This window comes from Melospiza melodia, chromosome 1 (assembly GCF_035770615.1).
Source record: "Melospiza melodia melodia isolate bMelMel2 chromosome 1, bMelMel2.pri, whole genome shotgun sequence".
In the NCBI taxonomy this organism is placed as follows: domain Eukaryota; kingdom Metazoa; phylum Chordata; class Aves; order Passeriformes; family Passerellidae; genus Melospiza; species Melospiza melodia.
Genome location: NC_086194.1, coordinates 139,915,851 through 139,932,325, shown reverse-complemented (window position 1 = coordinate 139,932,325; position 16,475 = coordinate 139,915,851). Strand labels below are relative to the sequence as shown.

Genomic DNA, 16,475 nt, shown 5'->3' with positions numbered 1-16,475 from the left:
TTTTTTTTTTTAGCACAGGAGAGGTCATCACCTGGTCCTTAAGCACAAAACACAAATACCTGGAGGAAAAAAGCGTATTGGTTAGCACGATCTGGTTTTTTTTTGGATTTTACCTGGCACATCTTGCACATATATTCAATGTGACCTTTGCTTGAGGCTCAGCAGTATGAGCACTTCGAGTTTGATTGAATTTGCTCCCAGAAGACACCACACTTGTTACTCCTTCCATTCTGAGATCATCCAGATCCTCTGCAACAAGACAGAACAATGGGATGAACACATGATTAAATTTTGCAGCAACAAAGAAGCCTTACCTGTAGAATCACTAAAAAATGGAACTGCTCAAAAATTGGGAAAAAAACAGTTACTTGCATACTAATAGGAAAAGATATTTGAGAGCATTTTTATTTTTTATATATTATCACCGTCTTATAAGGGGTTCCTTAAAAAAGATTCAGATCGTTTCCACATCAAACCATGCTGCATATTTTAAAAATCTTTATTTATCTGGTTCATTTTAAAAAAAACTTGTCATCAAGAGATGCGGTGCAATAGCTCTATTTGACACTGGACATATTGAAGACAAAAATAATTTTTTTTAATGTATGCTATTTCTCTGTGGTTTTTTCATCATCTATTCACCTAGCAGTGAAAAAATATTGCTAAAATAAGCATTCTGCTAAACCCACAAAATATGAAATGGACATATATACCACATTGAAAGGGACCATAATATGCATACTTAAATCTACCATATTCCTGTAATATGGGCAACTCACAATAAAAACTGAATTTTCAATGACTATAAAATCATTCACATTTTGAAGGGAGACAGAAGAGGGTCTCAGAGAATTTTTTTCCCAAGATGACACTGGAATAGTGCAGCTCAGCTGGACTGTAAATGAATTCTCTTGGTTTACAGTCAGGCCATTTTTTCGAGATTAATCTCTATATTTTTGCTAACACAAAACACAAAATATTTTTTGCTAACACAAGTTCTCTATGCCTCATGTATCTATAAAGCTAAATTTTCAGTTGTTTATAACTTGATTTGACTCTAGCTGAAATGTAAACAAGCAAAGCACTGGATAGCTTCTATTAAATGATCATATACTGACCATGTAACCATTCCATGTGCTGAGTGATGCATGTGGTTTATGGTACACAGTATGCCATCATCTGATTAAAATGTCTTTCAGATATTCTATACACATGAATTTTCATATATTTACATTTACAAAAGAAACCTAATGTTAAAGGATCTGAATGAAGCAGGAAGAACAAAAAGATTTTAAATTACAATATCAGATAGAGGAAAGTAACAGAAAACTTTAAAATCAGAGGAGGCTAATTAATTAATTAATTAGAATTTAAAATACACAAGTAGTCATTATAAACCCACAGTGGAGAACCAAACTCCTTTTCATACACAAATAAATGAGATACAACCCCCCAAATCTCTACCCAAAATACTTCTAGTTGTCCTCTACAGTTCATAGACCCTACTCTTACCACGGTGCTTTAAACTTCAGGCAATGTGGTCAGATTATCAGGATTATGTCCTGTTAACAACACTCTTTTGGGGAGACATGGATTTTAATAAGCAATAGTCAATAACAGCTAGGCTAAACTCACACGAAAAATTTGTGACCAAAGTACTTGAACTACATTTTCTTCCCTGCAATGTTTTATTTTACTGCTTAAGAAAACTTGCCTCCCCACCACCACCCCTCCAGCCAATTTGTTGCCTTGATATAAAGTGACAAGTGTAGTGAAGTTTCTGGCATCATTTTACACCATTTCAACACCTTTTCCTTTAAATTTCATGTATGGTTAATACACAAGCTAATTCAAAGGACCTGGAAGGTTATACGATAGAAAGCCATGAAATCAACCACCTATGAGTCATTTCAGAAAAGGTATTACATATTTGGAACACATTATGTATTAAAATAAATGCAGTTTAATTGTGCTTTAAAGAGGTGTGAAAAGCTCCATACTTTTTAACAGATGTAAACCACTGGATGAATTACAGCTTAAAAGAAATTGAAGCATATGCCTCAGGTTTTTCTCCCACTAAGCAGATGTGATTTCTTTAAATAAGGTTTTCAACTGTTCTCTGCTTGATTAACTTTTGGTTCTCAGCTGCCAAGTGTTTCGACAAAGCAATGATATAAGCTGCCCTCCATTATACATTTTATATTTGAATTTGGATTTCAAACCCATGCCCTTTTTGTCATTTTTAGTCAACTACCGGCCTTTTTCTCTCAAAAGAAAATTACGTTAAACTTTGTGCAAGAAATGTGGATTCAAGAGCTGCCTGCAGTAGTAGCCAATAGACAAGTAGGCAGAATAGTATGCAGGATTGATTGTCAGATGCTGTTAGAATAACAGCAGTAATGTGCATACAAAATGAAGATTTAAAATACCAAAAACCTACATCATATGCAACTGTTATTTTTCTCAAGGAATTTTAGTTGACTGAATTCAATCCTGGATGGAATTTGTCCATGGCAAACTACAAAAAGCTGTTAATAATACAAGTAAACAGGGAAGTGTAACTCCATGTACCAAATCCAAATAATAACTGCAGCATTTGATTTAACTTCATTACTGCACCTCTGCATCGACATGGAATGATTTCAGTTTCTTCTGGATACCTCAGATTTGCAGTACAGATACTGAACATTTTCTCACTAAAGCAACTGGGCTTTGAGAAGCTGCCTGTTTTGTAATATCCACAACTTTGGATGGGAATTTTTGAGATGGTAAGCAAGTCTATATGCCATCTTCCAGATCAACCCCATCCATCACTAAAGGCTTTTAATTAAAAAAAAAAAACAAAAAACAACCAAAACCAATAAAACAACAAAATCTAGCAGCAATAAAACAATGAATCATACAGAAATTTTAGTGCTAAACTCTGAGTGTATGTGTGCATATTGTTCAATAATTCATGTGTGCTTTGCAGAAAAATATTTAATCACAAATAAGAAAGTTATTAAAATAAATACAATCCGTAAATGCAACAGTGCTTTTTAAGAGTTAAAAAAAAGAGCTCCAAAGGTTCAGATGCTTCTATCAGAAAGAACTAGTCTTAGCAAAATAGGATTTCATTAGAGAGTCAATACAGTTACAGGGTCTGGACACTGAATCTTTTCTCTTTCTTTGTATTCTTTGCTAGACCAACTAGTGATGATACAGCTGAGTGGCACCGTGATTTTATTGAGCAGCAATGAGGTAATTCACAGAGAAAAACGAGAAAGAAAAGCCAAGCTGGTGACTGCTTCTGTCATGAAAGACAAGAATGCAATGAAACTTCTCAAATCCTTAGAAAATTGTTATCTATCTTTGTATAGTTCTAGGCTGAACGTTCACATAAATGAAACAAATCTCATTTATGCTAATAAAAGTCTGCTATTTTAATGTATGATTGTTCACTGTATTTCTGTGCTTTAATGTTCACTGTCTGCTGTTCTCTAGAAAGGGCATGTGAAGACCCAGCTTCAGTCCTACAGAAATTTCGATTAAATATATTCTTTGTGTTAAAAAAACTACATGTGAACTAAGCAAAAAGAACCTTACATTTTCCTCAAATCAGCAATTTACCACAAGGAATTCATACAGCTGCAATCTTTATGCTTTGCCACAGCCATACACAAAAATACTTGGAAGTGAGATAAAGATCAAAAGTGTAATATAGCATAGCAGAGAACCAGATGTTTTCTGGATTAATAATAATGCTGTGCTAAGTTTAATTTGTTGTGATTTTTTTTCTATAGAAAACTTTCACCAAAAAGGGGAGGGGAAAAATGTTGTCTACTTCAACAAAATAAGAATATAGCCTGACAACAAGGTCATGTTTTTAAACAGGACATTGTTCACAATTATTTACTTACTTTCATTTTTGGAGGAAGGGATGGGGAGAGGGGAAGGGGCACTCACTAGTGCCAAGTATTCCAGAAACTGTGCAAGGTTGCTTATTGTCTTGGGATGACAGATTGTGGAATCATCTTACAAACACAAGAATTGCACACCATTCACACAGAGCTCTTCATATGCAAAACTCCTATAAAATACAGTGAAAGCTTAATTGCACAGAAGGCTCATGTAATCAGATATGTTGTATTGTTTTCTATGATCCAGTCACTCTTGTCTCCCTCCTCCATTATAAAACATGTAGTAATTTTCCAGGAGTACTTCAAGAAGTATAAGGTTCAAAGCTGGAACAAGTCTATGGCAGCTCAGTTTCTCTGTTCAGTCTAATACTAAGAAAAGCACTAAATGTTTTCATGTGAGAGTAAAAATGCAGATAATGAATTCTGATTTATGCATACTACCAGGCAATCCTGGTGCATCAGTAAAATAACATCTCATTTGTTGGTTGAAGCACAGACTCTTAGTATGCTCTACTAATCTGATTTGAAAACAAAGGGTCCCTCCAACCAACCAAAAAAAAGAGCCAAAAATAGAACAACAAACCAACCAAACAACCAAAAAAACTCAAATCAACAAAACACTACTGCTGATAGAAGTTCTGCTTGTGGAATCTAAGCAGCTTTATATGTCATATTTTTAAGTGTCTTAATATGTTAACCAATCCTCTTTGTTTTAGATAATTTATCTTGCCAGATATCAAGACATTCCAACAAAAGACCACATTAACGCCTAACAAAATACTGGGCCAAGCATGAAGCAGGCTTCTAGACAAGGAAGAATCAAGAACTTAGAATATCTGATGCTCCACTCCTGAAAAATATATTTTAAGTATTTCCTTCAATAGATGCAAAACTGGAGTTATACTCTGCAGTACTCTAAGTGCAGGACATCTCATTTTGTTTTTTCAATGGCATGGAGCAGACAGTGCTGTTAGTCTGGTACATATGTTCTAAGATGTTCTTCCATAAACATCTTCAAATACCAGAATTTCACCTAGTTCAGACTCATGCCATAGACTTTTGGTAAAAATATCATTCTAAATAAATACATCAACAGACTTTCACTTCTTAGGCATATCTAAGATTTTTGAACACAATGTTCTAAAGACATCTTACTTAAGAAGCATCTCAAGTTGACAATAAATTCCCTAAATGTTTGTGCTTTCCCTGATGGCTGCACAGAAAGCCAACTGAAAGATGATGCTGCTGAGTCCTTGAGTTTCCACATTTATATCTACTTGTATCAGTTGTCAGAGCCAATCTAGCAGAATCTCACTCCATAGTCTAAAAACCAAAAAACCAACATGGGAATAGGGAGAGCAGCTACTGTTTCAGCTACTGAAATATAGAATGAATCATTGATTTTGAGTTCTCACTTTTAATCAGCAAGAGTGAAAGGAATCTTTCTTCAGTATCTCTCTCTTCCTTTTTTCCCCCATTTGGGATTGGAATTAACATAGGAGGTAGCCTTTTCTGATGAAGATGTTCTAGTTTCATTAAACATTTCAATATCTTATAAAACTACATGAAGGACTGCCCAGAGGGCTACTGCTTATTCTCCCTTTTTCCACAAGGTGTGATAGTTATTTTTGACTGAAAACAAGTAACTTGTAGGCAAGACTGATGGAACACTGACTTAAGAGATGAGAGCATCTCTAAATGCAGTGCAGGGGCTTCAGAGCACATTATGGTCTCATTTTATTTACATGAGAAAGTCTATAATCACAGTTGAAAAGAATTGGCATTGTGCTCTCTTATCATTCCCCTATTGGTAAGCCAAGGATCTAGCATCACCAAATAACCACTACTCACCCACCAGTTCAGCAACAATAACTGACTAAATAACTATTGTTGCTCCTTACCAGTAGAGATTTCATACTCATTGGTCAAAGTTATCAACTAGAAAGTTTCATTCAGTGCTAATTAATTATTTAAAAAAAACTTTATTTTTACATTAATGAGAATCTAGAATTGTTTGGAGCATTTTAATTACTTGTACATTTTTACCAATAAAATAGAATATTTCACTTGCTGCATCACATTCTACAATGCATTACAGCAATTGCTGTAACTGTACACCTGTGCTTGCAATATAATAATATAGAATCTCTAAAAGGTCATAATGAGATAATACACAAAATCACCTGAAATTCTGGAGTTCAGAAGGCATCTAAAGGAATGTCTTTTAATGCTTTTCCTTGGTAAATTTTTCTTTTTTCTTTTTTTATTTTCACTTAAATTTTAAGTAAAGCAGCTTTTAAAATTAAAAGCAAGTTTTGATCAATATTTCTAATTAGTTCAAATTCTAATGTCACTCATTCCTGCAACTACGATAGTTGTGTGCAATTTGGGCCACAGTTCAACTCTGCGTTCTTAACGAAAACCACCAAAAAAAGCTTTTTCATAATAATAGAAAAAGCCATGTTTAAATCCCTAAGTTTTTCTTCAATCATAACAAAAATATCAAAGCATTAGAAAAGAATGTATATTTAAAAGGTTTCAGTTTGTGGTTTTTTAGTTTTCAACAAAGGGGAGACAGCTGTAATATTTTGAAGTGCATTTGGTTAATGTAATACAGATGTGCCTTACAATATATATCTGTAATACTGAACTTCACATTACATTATTGCTTACATCTTTATTTATTAAGTCTATTTTAAATTAAGCTGATAATTTGCATGCTGATTATATAAAGTTTTACCAAAATGAGCTGAGTAATTCATTAGTTCAGTATTCCTCACAAAACATAGAGGCACTACAGTGCATTTTCAGCCAATCAGACAAAATCTTATCCTGTTTAGCATTTTGTGAATCAATTTTTGCACTGAGTGCCGCATTCATAGCTCTTTGCAGCCACATAAGTTACTCTACCACTCCCTTGGCTAGATTAATCTTAGCTAGGTTGTTGAGAGGCCAGTGGAAATTCATCCACCTTTTATTAAAATGAAAGTTGAGGCAAAGCATAGAAATTACAAATAATCTTATGCCAAATATTTTCAGTAACACTCAACCTTTCAATAGGGCTTTTTATTTAAACTGTTGATCCAAAGATTTTTGGAGTGTCAGTATGTGTGCTCTCTTTCATAAACCTACACACATCAAGAATTCCTGTAGTGCAAATATCTCTATTTCCCCAACATTTTCTTTAAATTTAAAATTATTTAAGTAAAACATTTCACTTGTCCTCTAGAGAATTTTCTTCATGAAAGAGAACAACAATAAGTAAGAAGCTTGATGCTTATATAGCTTGAATTTTCTACTGATAAACTAGCAGATCTCCCATTTTAGAAAAAGTTCCTTTCAGTCAGGCACTACTGCACCTATCATGCTATAAAAGTTCCAGTTAATATAGGGATTAATAGATGAGTGATCTCAGACTGGACAGTTTGGGCAGGCAGGGAAAAAGCAACGAAATCTCTAAACTCTCTGTGTGCACAGGCACATTTAGCAACAGATACTTCTATGTTGTACGTGAAAGTTCATAGTGAGCTCTAGGTTCATTAAAGTCTTGACTGAGACAGTAACCACATAAATAATTCTATGATAATCACCAAAGCTCTTAGCTAAAAAATCTAGAAGAAACATACTGTGGATCTTTTCTATTGCTCTTCAACTTCTGCCCAGCTGCAAAGGGAAAACTGCCCTCCTTGTACCTTTTGCTAACTGTGAATCCAGGATGAGAATGAGTATACCATGGCATCCAATGACCAAGGCTCTGCCATTTCTTCCAGCCCCATCCCTCTATCCACTTGCATCAACTCTGCTTGGTCCTGAGACAAGACCATCTGTTTTGTATCACTATTCTTATTTTGGCCAGACACTGGGACATCTGGAAGACTGCACTGTCTACACTCCGAGAAGCAGACACTGAGCTGGATGCCATCAGCATACCAATGGCATCACAGCTGACAGTACATGCTCTTCCTCACTCATTGATTAAATTCATACCACTGACATGTCTCCAAAGAGGGTAGAAAAAAAAATCTAATTTTATCTCCCCAGTTGGGTCAAGCATGTAAACTAGTAGGTACGTCAAAAACATCCCACACATCCAACACATTAATCATTTAATAAGGTTTTAAATTACCATACGGTTTTCCTTTTTTTTTTTTTTTTTTTTTAATAAAGAGAAGTAAATGCTTTTAAAATAAAGTTTAGGTTACTGAAAAACATGTCCAATTGGAGATGTATAGGTGCTGTTTATTCTGTTACATTGCTTTGTGTAACCTATGAGTTCATTGTCTTATGTTTCCTCACACTTTTGGTCGGGAAAGGAGAAAATTGGGTTTTTGGTTTTACTGCAATGCTTGTGCAAGCATTCTGCAATGCAAGACAAAGACCTGGCTGAAATGGAAAATGGCCTAGTGGTACATATAATACATTTTGTTGCTACACTTTCATTGAATATTGCAGGACAAGATTATTGCCTAAAAGTAAATCAAGCATTACAGCATGTTAGGTCATGGAATGTTAGTTCAAGCCTAGTATCTTAAACATCATAGAGATACATTTGCTTTTACTCAAAACTACTTTATCTTCTGGATATGAATGACATATTTCTCCAGAACATCTCATTTCAGAAGATTAAAACCATTTTGAAAATCAATCAGCAAATTTTATCTGACAATTCTGCTTCTCAAGACACACTAATACTAATCATGACTCCATTGAACTCAAGGGGAATTTTCCATGACTCCACAGAATGAAAATTTATCTTAAGTATTTCAAGTTTCTGCCTTTCGGATTTTAGCTCCTTAAAATGAGAGCTGTGAAACTCAGGTAGATCTTGAGATATCTTTAATTTTGGAGTCCACAGCAGTGGAACAGAATGTAAACCACATCCGCTGGCAATCACTGTTTGTCCTTTTCCTGTGGAGGATAAAAACCACAGGCTAACCACTCTATTCACACTTTCTGACTAAGAGGGAGTCAGAGACTCTAGACTGGCAGAGATCAAATGTTCCTCTAAGAGCTGTGAATAAAAGGTGAAGGAAAGGCAAAACATTAGAAAGCACAATCATCATATGCTGGATGGAGGCAGCAGAAAAAAAATACATTGTATCACAGAAGATAAATAACTAATTTATTGTATTTTCTTCTCAAAAAACCCATCTGTTCTAATTTCCTAGGCTGCAGGCAGTTTGTTAGAAAACCTAAAAATGAAATAAAAACAAAGCCACAGTACAAACCATATCAACAGGAAGAAGAACCGAGAAAATGAAGAAAAAACCCCAACAGCAGGAAGGATCCATTTCAAGCCAAAAGGAAACAGGCAGCACTGCACCAAGAAGTTATGTAAACACAAAAAGGCCAAGTAATTCATGGCACACCAGCAAACCTCACTAGCCCTGAAATACTGTTAGCTCAAATGGTGGATGAATGAGGTCAAACTCTAAGGTGCTAACCTGCAGCCACTAAGGATGTAGCTCTGTATTCCAATGGCTTGTTCCCAGTAGTGAAGTCCCATTCTTGCCTCTTTCTACCATTCCCAGTGATATCAGTGCTTGATTTTTACCTGACTCTGGTCAGCATATGACAAATACTATATTTAAGGTGGAATCTTCTGCATGTGTGTTGGTAGAGTTGCAGAGCTGCCTCGGCATACTAAGGGTTCAAGCATTAAGATCCATCTAAAGGAAACAACAGGAGCCTATGACTCTGCCTGAAGAAATAGAGGAGGAAGCAGGATCACCTTCTCCAACAAAAACAAGATTTCATATTCAGTTAGGCTCAGCTCTTCTCCCAGAGCCATAACCCTAAGGGGTAAAAGCATCTGGTATTTAAGTAACACTAACAAGTCAGAATATGAGCATGTTTATCAAAGCATCAGTAATAAAAGAAAACAAGATATCTTTTGCACAATAATAGAATGATACCTCATCTGCGACTCACCACTGCTGCTTTAACGACCTTAAAATTTAGTGTAATTTTGCTTCTTGCTTCTCTCAAGACACAGAAGTTTTTCAAAACTAAGATTCTATGAGAATATACACATCTTGAGAAACACATTCCTAATATATTACCAACATATGATTCTTAATATGATGTGTTACCACATTAAAGATAAAATTTTCCATTTTTTAAAAAAACTATTACACATGGCAAGTAATCATTGCCTTTTATTTTTTTCTTACTTAACTAAGCAATGCCAAGCTGATAAAAACTATTACGATTGAACTTGGAAATAAGCTTGAACTTGAGAAGCACACTAAAATCAGGTTTGTTATCAACACAGTGTCTTACCTTCTTATCACCTTTTCCTCATCTGTTTTAAAATTCCTGAAATATGGTAATGTGCATAAATTAAATTATATCTGATATTATGCTACAGTTTTTTAAATGAATGCAGACCCACTGGACGAGTCTTGATATTCTGAAAATTAACATAAATTAGAAAGGTGATCCATAGGCTCAAAAAAATTTTCAAACCTTAGTAATTTATCCATTTCCATATTACAGATACAAATATTATCCTGAAACTAGTGTACACATACATTTGATCCTTCATAAAATTATGTCATATCAATTAAATTGCATTCCTCCAAATTCAACATCCCTTAAGTTTCTCAAAACACAAGAAGCAGTTTGTAACATCTGACAGTGAGTATTTCAGCATATCCACAGAAACACTTTCCTCAGCTCCCAAATGATCTTTCCAATTATCTAGGTACAATCAAAGTTCCTTCTCAGATGAGCACTTCAAAACAAGAAGTTCAAGAAGCTCAGAAGGCTGACTAAACTTTCCAACACACCAGTGAAACTCCCCCATATGATTAATGTTCTATTTCTTATGGAGCATTTCTCCATGTGAACATTCAATATGATGTGAATTCTTGCCAAACTGTTCCTCATTTACAAACCATAAATTATGGCTAATATAAAGAAATCAAATCCATATAATCCAAGCAAATTCTAAACAACAGGCAATCAAAAAGATAATTCCCAAGTCACGGGTGGCATAACTACAATATTTATAGAATTTGGAAGTTTTAACCAAGAATTTTAGGTTCCTTAAGCAAATATATTATTCAAGCCATTTCACCAATGCTTTTGAACACATGAATAGAAAATTAATATTCAAAGACAAAAAAAATAACCACTGCTTTTTGACACCTTAGCAATATTTTGCCCTGGTAACCAGACATATATTTAGAACAAATCTCACCCAAAAAAGTATTGTTTTCATCAAATAATTTTGTGAATATTCATAAAAAGCCCCACAATGATAAATTCAACCAAATTATTTGTGACTGACATAACCCAGTTGCTACCCATTTCCTGAAAAACATCAGGAAAACAAGTTCCTCTCAGAAATATTCAAATGTGTCAAAAGATTTTTCTATCCCTCTGAGGATATCCAAGTAAGCATGAAAATCATTTCATAAAATCCCCCACATGGACACATTTCCCCATACAGCCAAATGGAGAAACAGGTCTGGAAACTATTGTTAGACACCTTGACAAGTCTTCCCAACATTACTTAGAGTACTTCTGCAGTTTGGTGATAGTGATTGAATATTTAAATCTGTGACGTTCTGAGGAATTGTCTCTCCACAGACATTAACTCAAATTTACTTTTAGTCAATTATACGCTAAGAAACTGACTGAGAGTCTGAAACAGGAATTAAATGATACATAAAGTTCATTTGTATACATAAAATTACAAAGATTCACTCCGCTTCTGAATATCCTAAATAAAAACAGAGTAATCCATATGTCAAGAAAAAGCATTTTCCTGTGATGTGCCTTTTAGAGAGGGGGCAGGTGAGCAAGAGGAAACAATTCCATTAAAGCAAGCATTAATTAGGATTGATGGTATTCTTTACATGCAGGAGAGAAATGAGGACTTTGGTTCACAGTTCAATGTCTGAAGGAAACAAATGTTTAGTCACTTCTTTGTACTGTAACAGGGAACTATCACAGTGAATGGTATGATCTCAGTAAGGGATGTGCAGAACACACACCCAGTTCTCTTGTGTCCATGAAACCAGCTGATTTGCCTTCAGGCGCTCTGAAATTACATGCAACAAGAGGAATATTTTACATGAAAAAACTGTAAAACATGCACATGGCAAGCATGGCTAATCTTCTCAATCTCAAAGTTTAATGTTTTCAGTTTAGTCAAAAGATTACATAGGAAAATAAAATTAGTTAGCCTTCATTTGCATTTCATATAAACAGTACACAGTGATTTGTAATAATGATTTAAAACAATAAATGGATTTTTATATAATACAAATATTATTTTTTCTAGCGTACTGGACAATACTTTAATTGTCTGAACAAACTTGAAGCTGTAATTACTCATCAGAAGAAACTTGAAGGAAGACTAAGAAAGGATTACATGAAACATCACTTCCATACTTCAATGTCAGCATTTATAGATTCAAAAACAGGAAAATACTAAAATCAATAAGATTTTAAAATTCTGCAAAAATGTAGGAATGTTTTGGACAAAGAGAAAGTATGCTCTTTACTTATGTTAAAAAGGACAAATAAGTGACCATCACTTGTTTTATTATGCATTATGCCTTTAAGAACAATTTTGTTCTTTTATGGTTTCATTTACACCACCTTTTCAAGTTTTTATTCTCATCATATTGAAAATCAAACAATCTCCTTGTAACTTTTGGTTTTAATAAAATAAAGGGAGAAATTTTTTGAGGGCACAATTGGATTTTTCTCTCTTTGCATCTGGTTAAAAATCAATACTGACAAATCCTATTATTTGCACATTTATTTATATTTCACTATTCCCAGGACCGTAAAGTTTCTCTGAAGAGAATTAAAAACAATGGAACATCTATAATTCATTTCATTTCTGTTTTATTCCTTCATTATTGGATACTTCAAAGATATACCATTTCTTTACAGAGAAGAAATTTCTACATCAATATAACCTAGAAAACAGTAAGCCAATAAAAGAAACCTTTGTGTTCGAAACTCCTTCTGTCACAAAGGCACACTCTAACCACTACTGTTTAGTCCAGGAATGTACCAACATTATGCATTTACATCACATGCATGCACACAAAACCTAGTAAATTTTAATTTCTTTTTCAGATGCTCAGTATCTCAACATTTTGCTAACCATTTCCATCCTCACTTTTACATATTCTTCCAAAGGTGACTCACCATCTTCCTGGCCATGATTACACTCCCTCACAGCAAAACCTTGGCTTTATATGCATCAGTGGCTAAACTCATATTTTACTGCAGTGGAGTCGGCACTTAACTCTTCTAAGTGCGCTCCCTGTGCTGCTTATTGTTCAAAGACCTCAATCACTCCAGGAGCAATTTCACAATCAGTTTAAGCTAAACACAGTGTGTGTTGCCACGGCAAGAGTCAGACCTGCTTGTCCCACATGCCAGCTGACTAATTTGTGCATCCTTATGCCAGCAGCCGAGCTTGTGCGGCCCAAAAGGAGCAGGGCTAAGCAGCTCATCTCTCTGAAGGTTATCTCTTTCTTGCTGCATTCATTTTGAGCTCAGCTCAGACTCAGCAGTATCTTCCCTGATGGTTTTTGCTAAGACATGGAACTCTTGAACAGGCAATCAGAAAATCTGAATTCAAAATACAGCTTAGTATTTAACTCAGGGTCTGTAATATAAAACCAGTTAAATTGAAACAAGGTAATGTCTTGTTATTTAAGCTAAAATAGAAGATATCACCAGGAAGCATCTATATAGAAAAGAGCAATAATAAGTCATCTTAAAATATCATTTTTCTATTCCTTGGAATAAAACCCTGAAATCCTATAGCCTATAATTTGAGGAAATATTTGGTATATATTAGAAATTAATTTGAGGACTTAATAGATATAATATTTGTGCATAAACTAAATGCAAAGCAAGAGCTTTAAAAGTAAAATTAAAAAATTAAATAAAAATCCTAAATTAAAACTATCTTGAGATCACTGCACTAATAAAATTCAGAGAAACACACAGAAATTGTCAAAACTTTCAGAACTCCAAAGCAAAAGGTTAGAAGATAAATTTGCTTCAAAAATTGATATTTAGATTAAACCTATACTCCCAACAGCAGGAAAAAAAAAATGAAATAAGGAAAGGACCCCAAATAAAGAATTATGTACAACAATTTCCAGTGTCTACTTTTAATTTTTACAACTCCATTGACTTCAAATTATTTAGTGTCAAAAATAACTTGGATCCTTATATTTAAATCTAGGATATTTCCTCTTTCTTGCCTCATCTTTGCCCATGGCCATGTATTTTTTTTAAATAGACTTGTTATTTAGTGTATTCTTACTGTACTTTGTCCCTCACCGATTCAGTCGTCACTAATTATGCACAGGATCCAGAAGTTATTTATGATAACTAACAACAGCCTTCAGATGAAATGGTCCTTTAGGTTATTTTTTATTTACTTTCAAGGATTCCTCTTTTATGATGACATAAAGTGATGATTATCCCAATTTATCTCTTCAATAATTGTTCTATTTGTGAATTTCTCATGTCCAGAATACTTTTTGTCTCCACTACATTTTGCCCTTCATCATAATCGATACATTAATAGTCAAAATTTCTTAGCTACAGTAACACCTACTGCCAGTATATTCACATACAAAGAATGATGCCTTCATGAATGCTGGGTCATTAAAGAAAATGCAAGAACAGGCACTGGGAGCAGCACTACTTCTGATGTTAGCAGGTGTAGTGCAGTTACTACAGCGAACTTACAAACCCAAGGTACTGTGTACCACAGTGATCCTGGGAATCATTAGCAAAGGCTAATGGGACTCTTGGTCTGCTCAAAATGGCTCACATTTACAGAAGATGGCAGTGGTAGCGGTATCTGACTTGGAGTGTTTGAAACTATCCTTTTTTTTGCAAGGGAGCCATGACTTTTACTGCAGCACTCCTAATTTTACCTGATGGAAGCAACTTCTTAAAACAGCAATCAAAGCAGACAAATGGAATACTTGCAATTTTAGGTGGGCTGAAGACCTGCATTGAAGTGCAGTTATTTACTTTTTCAGGTTTTACCTCTTTGTTTTCAAACTCATTCTCCTAATTTTTATCAAAGCTTTTCAAATTGCCTTTTGATTTCTGAAAATATCAGAGGAGCTCCCCTTCTGAAAACCCACATTCATTCCTTTTGTACTTAGCTATAAATTACCTCCTACTTCACTCTCTTTCTTCTACATGTTTATTCTTCCTGTCCTCTTTTTTCATTTTAGCAATTACAACCGGTATTCCACTCTCATTTAGTTTTATAAAACAGAACATTCTCAGAAGTTCTTCACATGCAATACTCTATAAAAAGAATGTCAGTCCAAGCCACAGCTTTTTAGTCTAAGTTTAATATCCTGTTTTCAAGTAAGAACAGGTAATTTAATAAATAAGTTTGCATTCTGCCATGTTATTCACGGTTTTGCATATTATTTGCTGTTTGCAATATTTAAAATTACATTTATCTTCTAAATTTTAAATTCAGGCTTGCACTTGTTGTCATGTTGAATGGAAAAAACACAAACCTTGCACCATATAATAAAATTAAAATTCAGCCTAGCAGGGAAATCAAAATACACAATGAAGGTAGAATTAGTAACTCTGTAAGCCACAAACATAATGAATCTTGAATTCTCAGGGATTTATGTTACATCTCAATAATTCCCTCATGCTAATATCAGCTGCTTCCCTCCCTATTTCTTAGCGTATCCTCTCTCTAGTAATCCTGCCCACCTTCTTTTCCTCTCCATTAACTCAAACAGCTTGTCCCAAAATGCTTCAGCAAATCAGCAGATGCTTTGTTTGTTTCAGAGCCATAATAGTGATCGATCTGCAGTGGTAACTCTTTACCTTGTACTGAAGCTTCAGGATGGTACTAATGAGATTGGCTTCTAATCAGACACCAATTTCCAGGGAATTGGATGAAATTCCCTGGATCAGAAAATTGTCAGTTTCAGTTGAAATTTGACAGTAGATTTAAAAGGGCTAGAACTCAAAGACAGAGTTGTAGGACATCTTACAAAATCATCTAAGTCCACACAATAACAACCTCACTGGAAAACAGGGGCTGAAAACTTATCAGGTGAAAAACTATGTACAGGGGATATCACTATTGGGTTACATCACTTGTGTTACAGTGAACAATTTCCCCACTGAAATAAACCCTAGATAAAACAAACATTTCCTGTTTTTATCAGTTTTCAGTAGTTAGTAATAAGCTTTAGTCTTTGAAATTCTGAATACATGAAGTCTCTTGCAGACTCACCCAGCCTGAAGTTGCCACCAGGAGAAACCATCTTTCCCTCCTCTGCCAGACAGTGCTACTCTCCTAGGCAGAAACAGCTTTTCTCAAGGCACTGGGCTGAAAACAACAGTGATTCACAAGCTGATTTACAAGCAGATCGGATGTCTCTGCCTTGAGGGTTTCCATGTCTATTAAAGGCTCAGGGCAAGGCAGATGGCTGAGGGTGGCAACAACCCCAGCCAACAATCTCCTGCGGCAAGTTTGTCAGAAGCCAGACAAGAAACAATTTATACTCACTAATGATTTTGCATGCCCTTTTT

The 16,475-nt window shown here is 34.7% G+C and overlaps 1 protein-coding gene across 6 annotated transcripts in view; it reads right to left on the bottom strand.

Moving 5' to 3' along the window:
• The window catches only part of C1H8orf34 (chromosome 1 C8orf34 homolog), a 150,080-nt gene that overhangs the window by 53,441 nt on the left and 80,164 nt on the right, over positions 1-16,475 (bottom strand). For all 6 annotated transcript variants that reach the window (XM_063169905.1, XM_063169906.1, XM_063169925.1 and 3 more), the window contains one exon: positions 114-249. In XM_063169905.1, the coding sequence (XP_063025975.1) occupies positions 114-249 (136 nt within the window). The remainder of the gene's footprint in view (positions 1-113; positions 250-16,475) is intronic.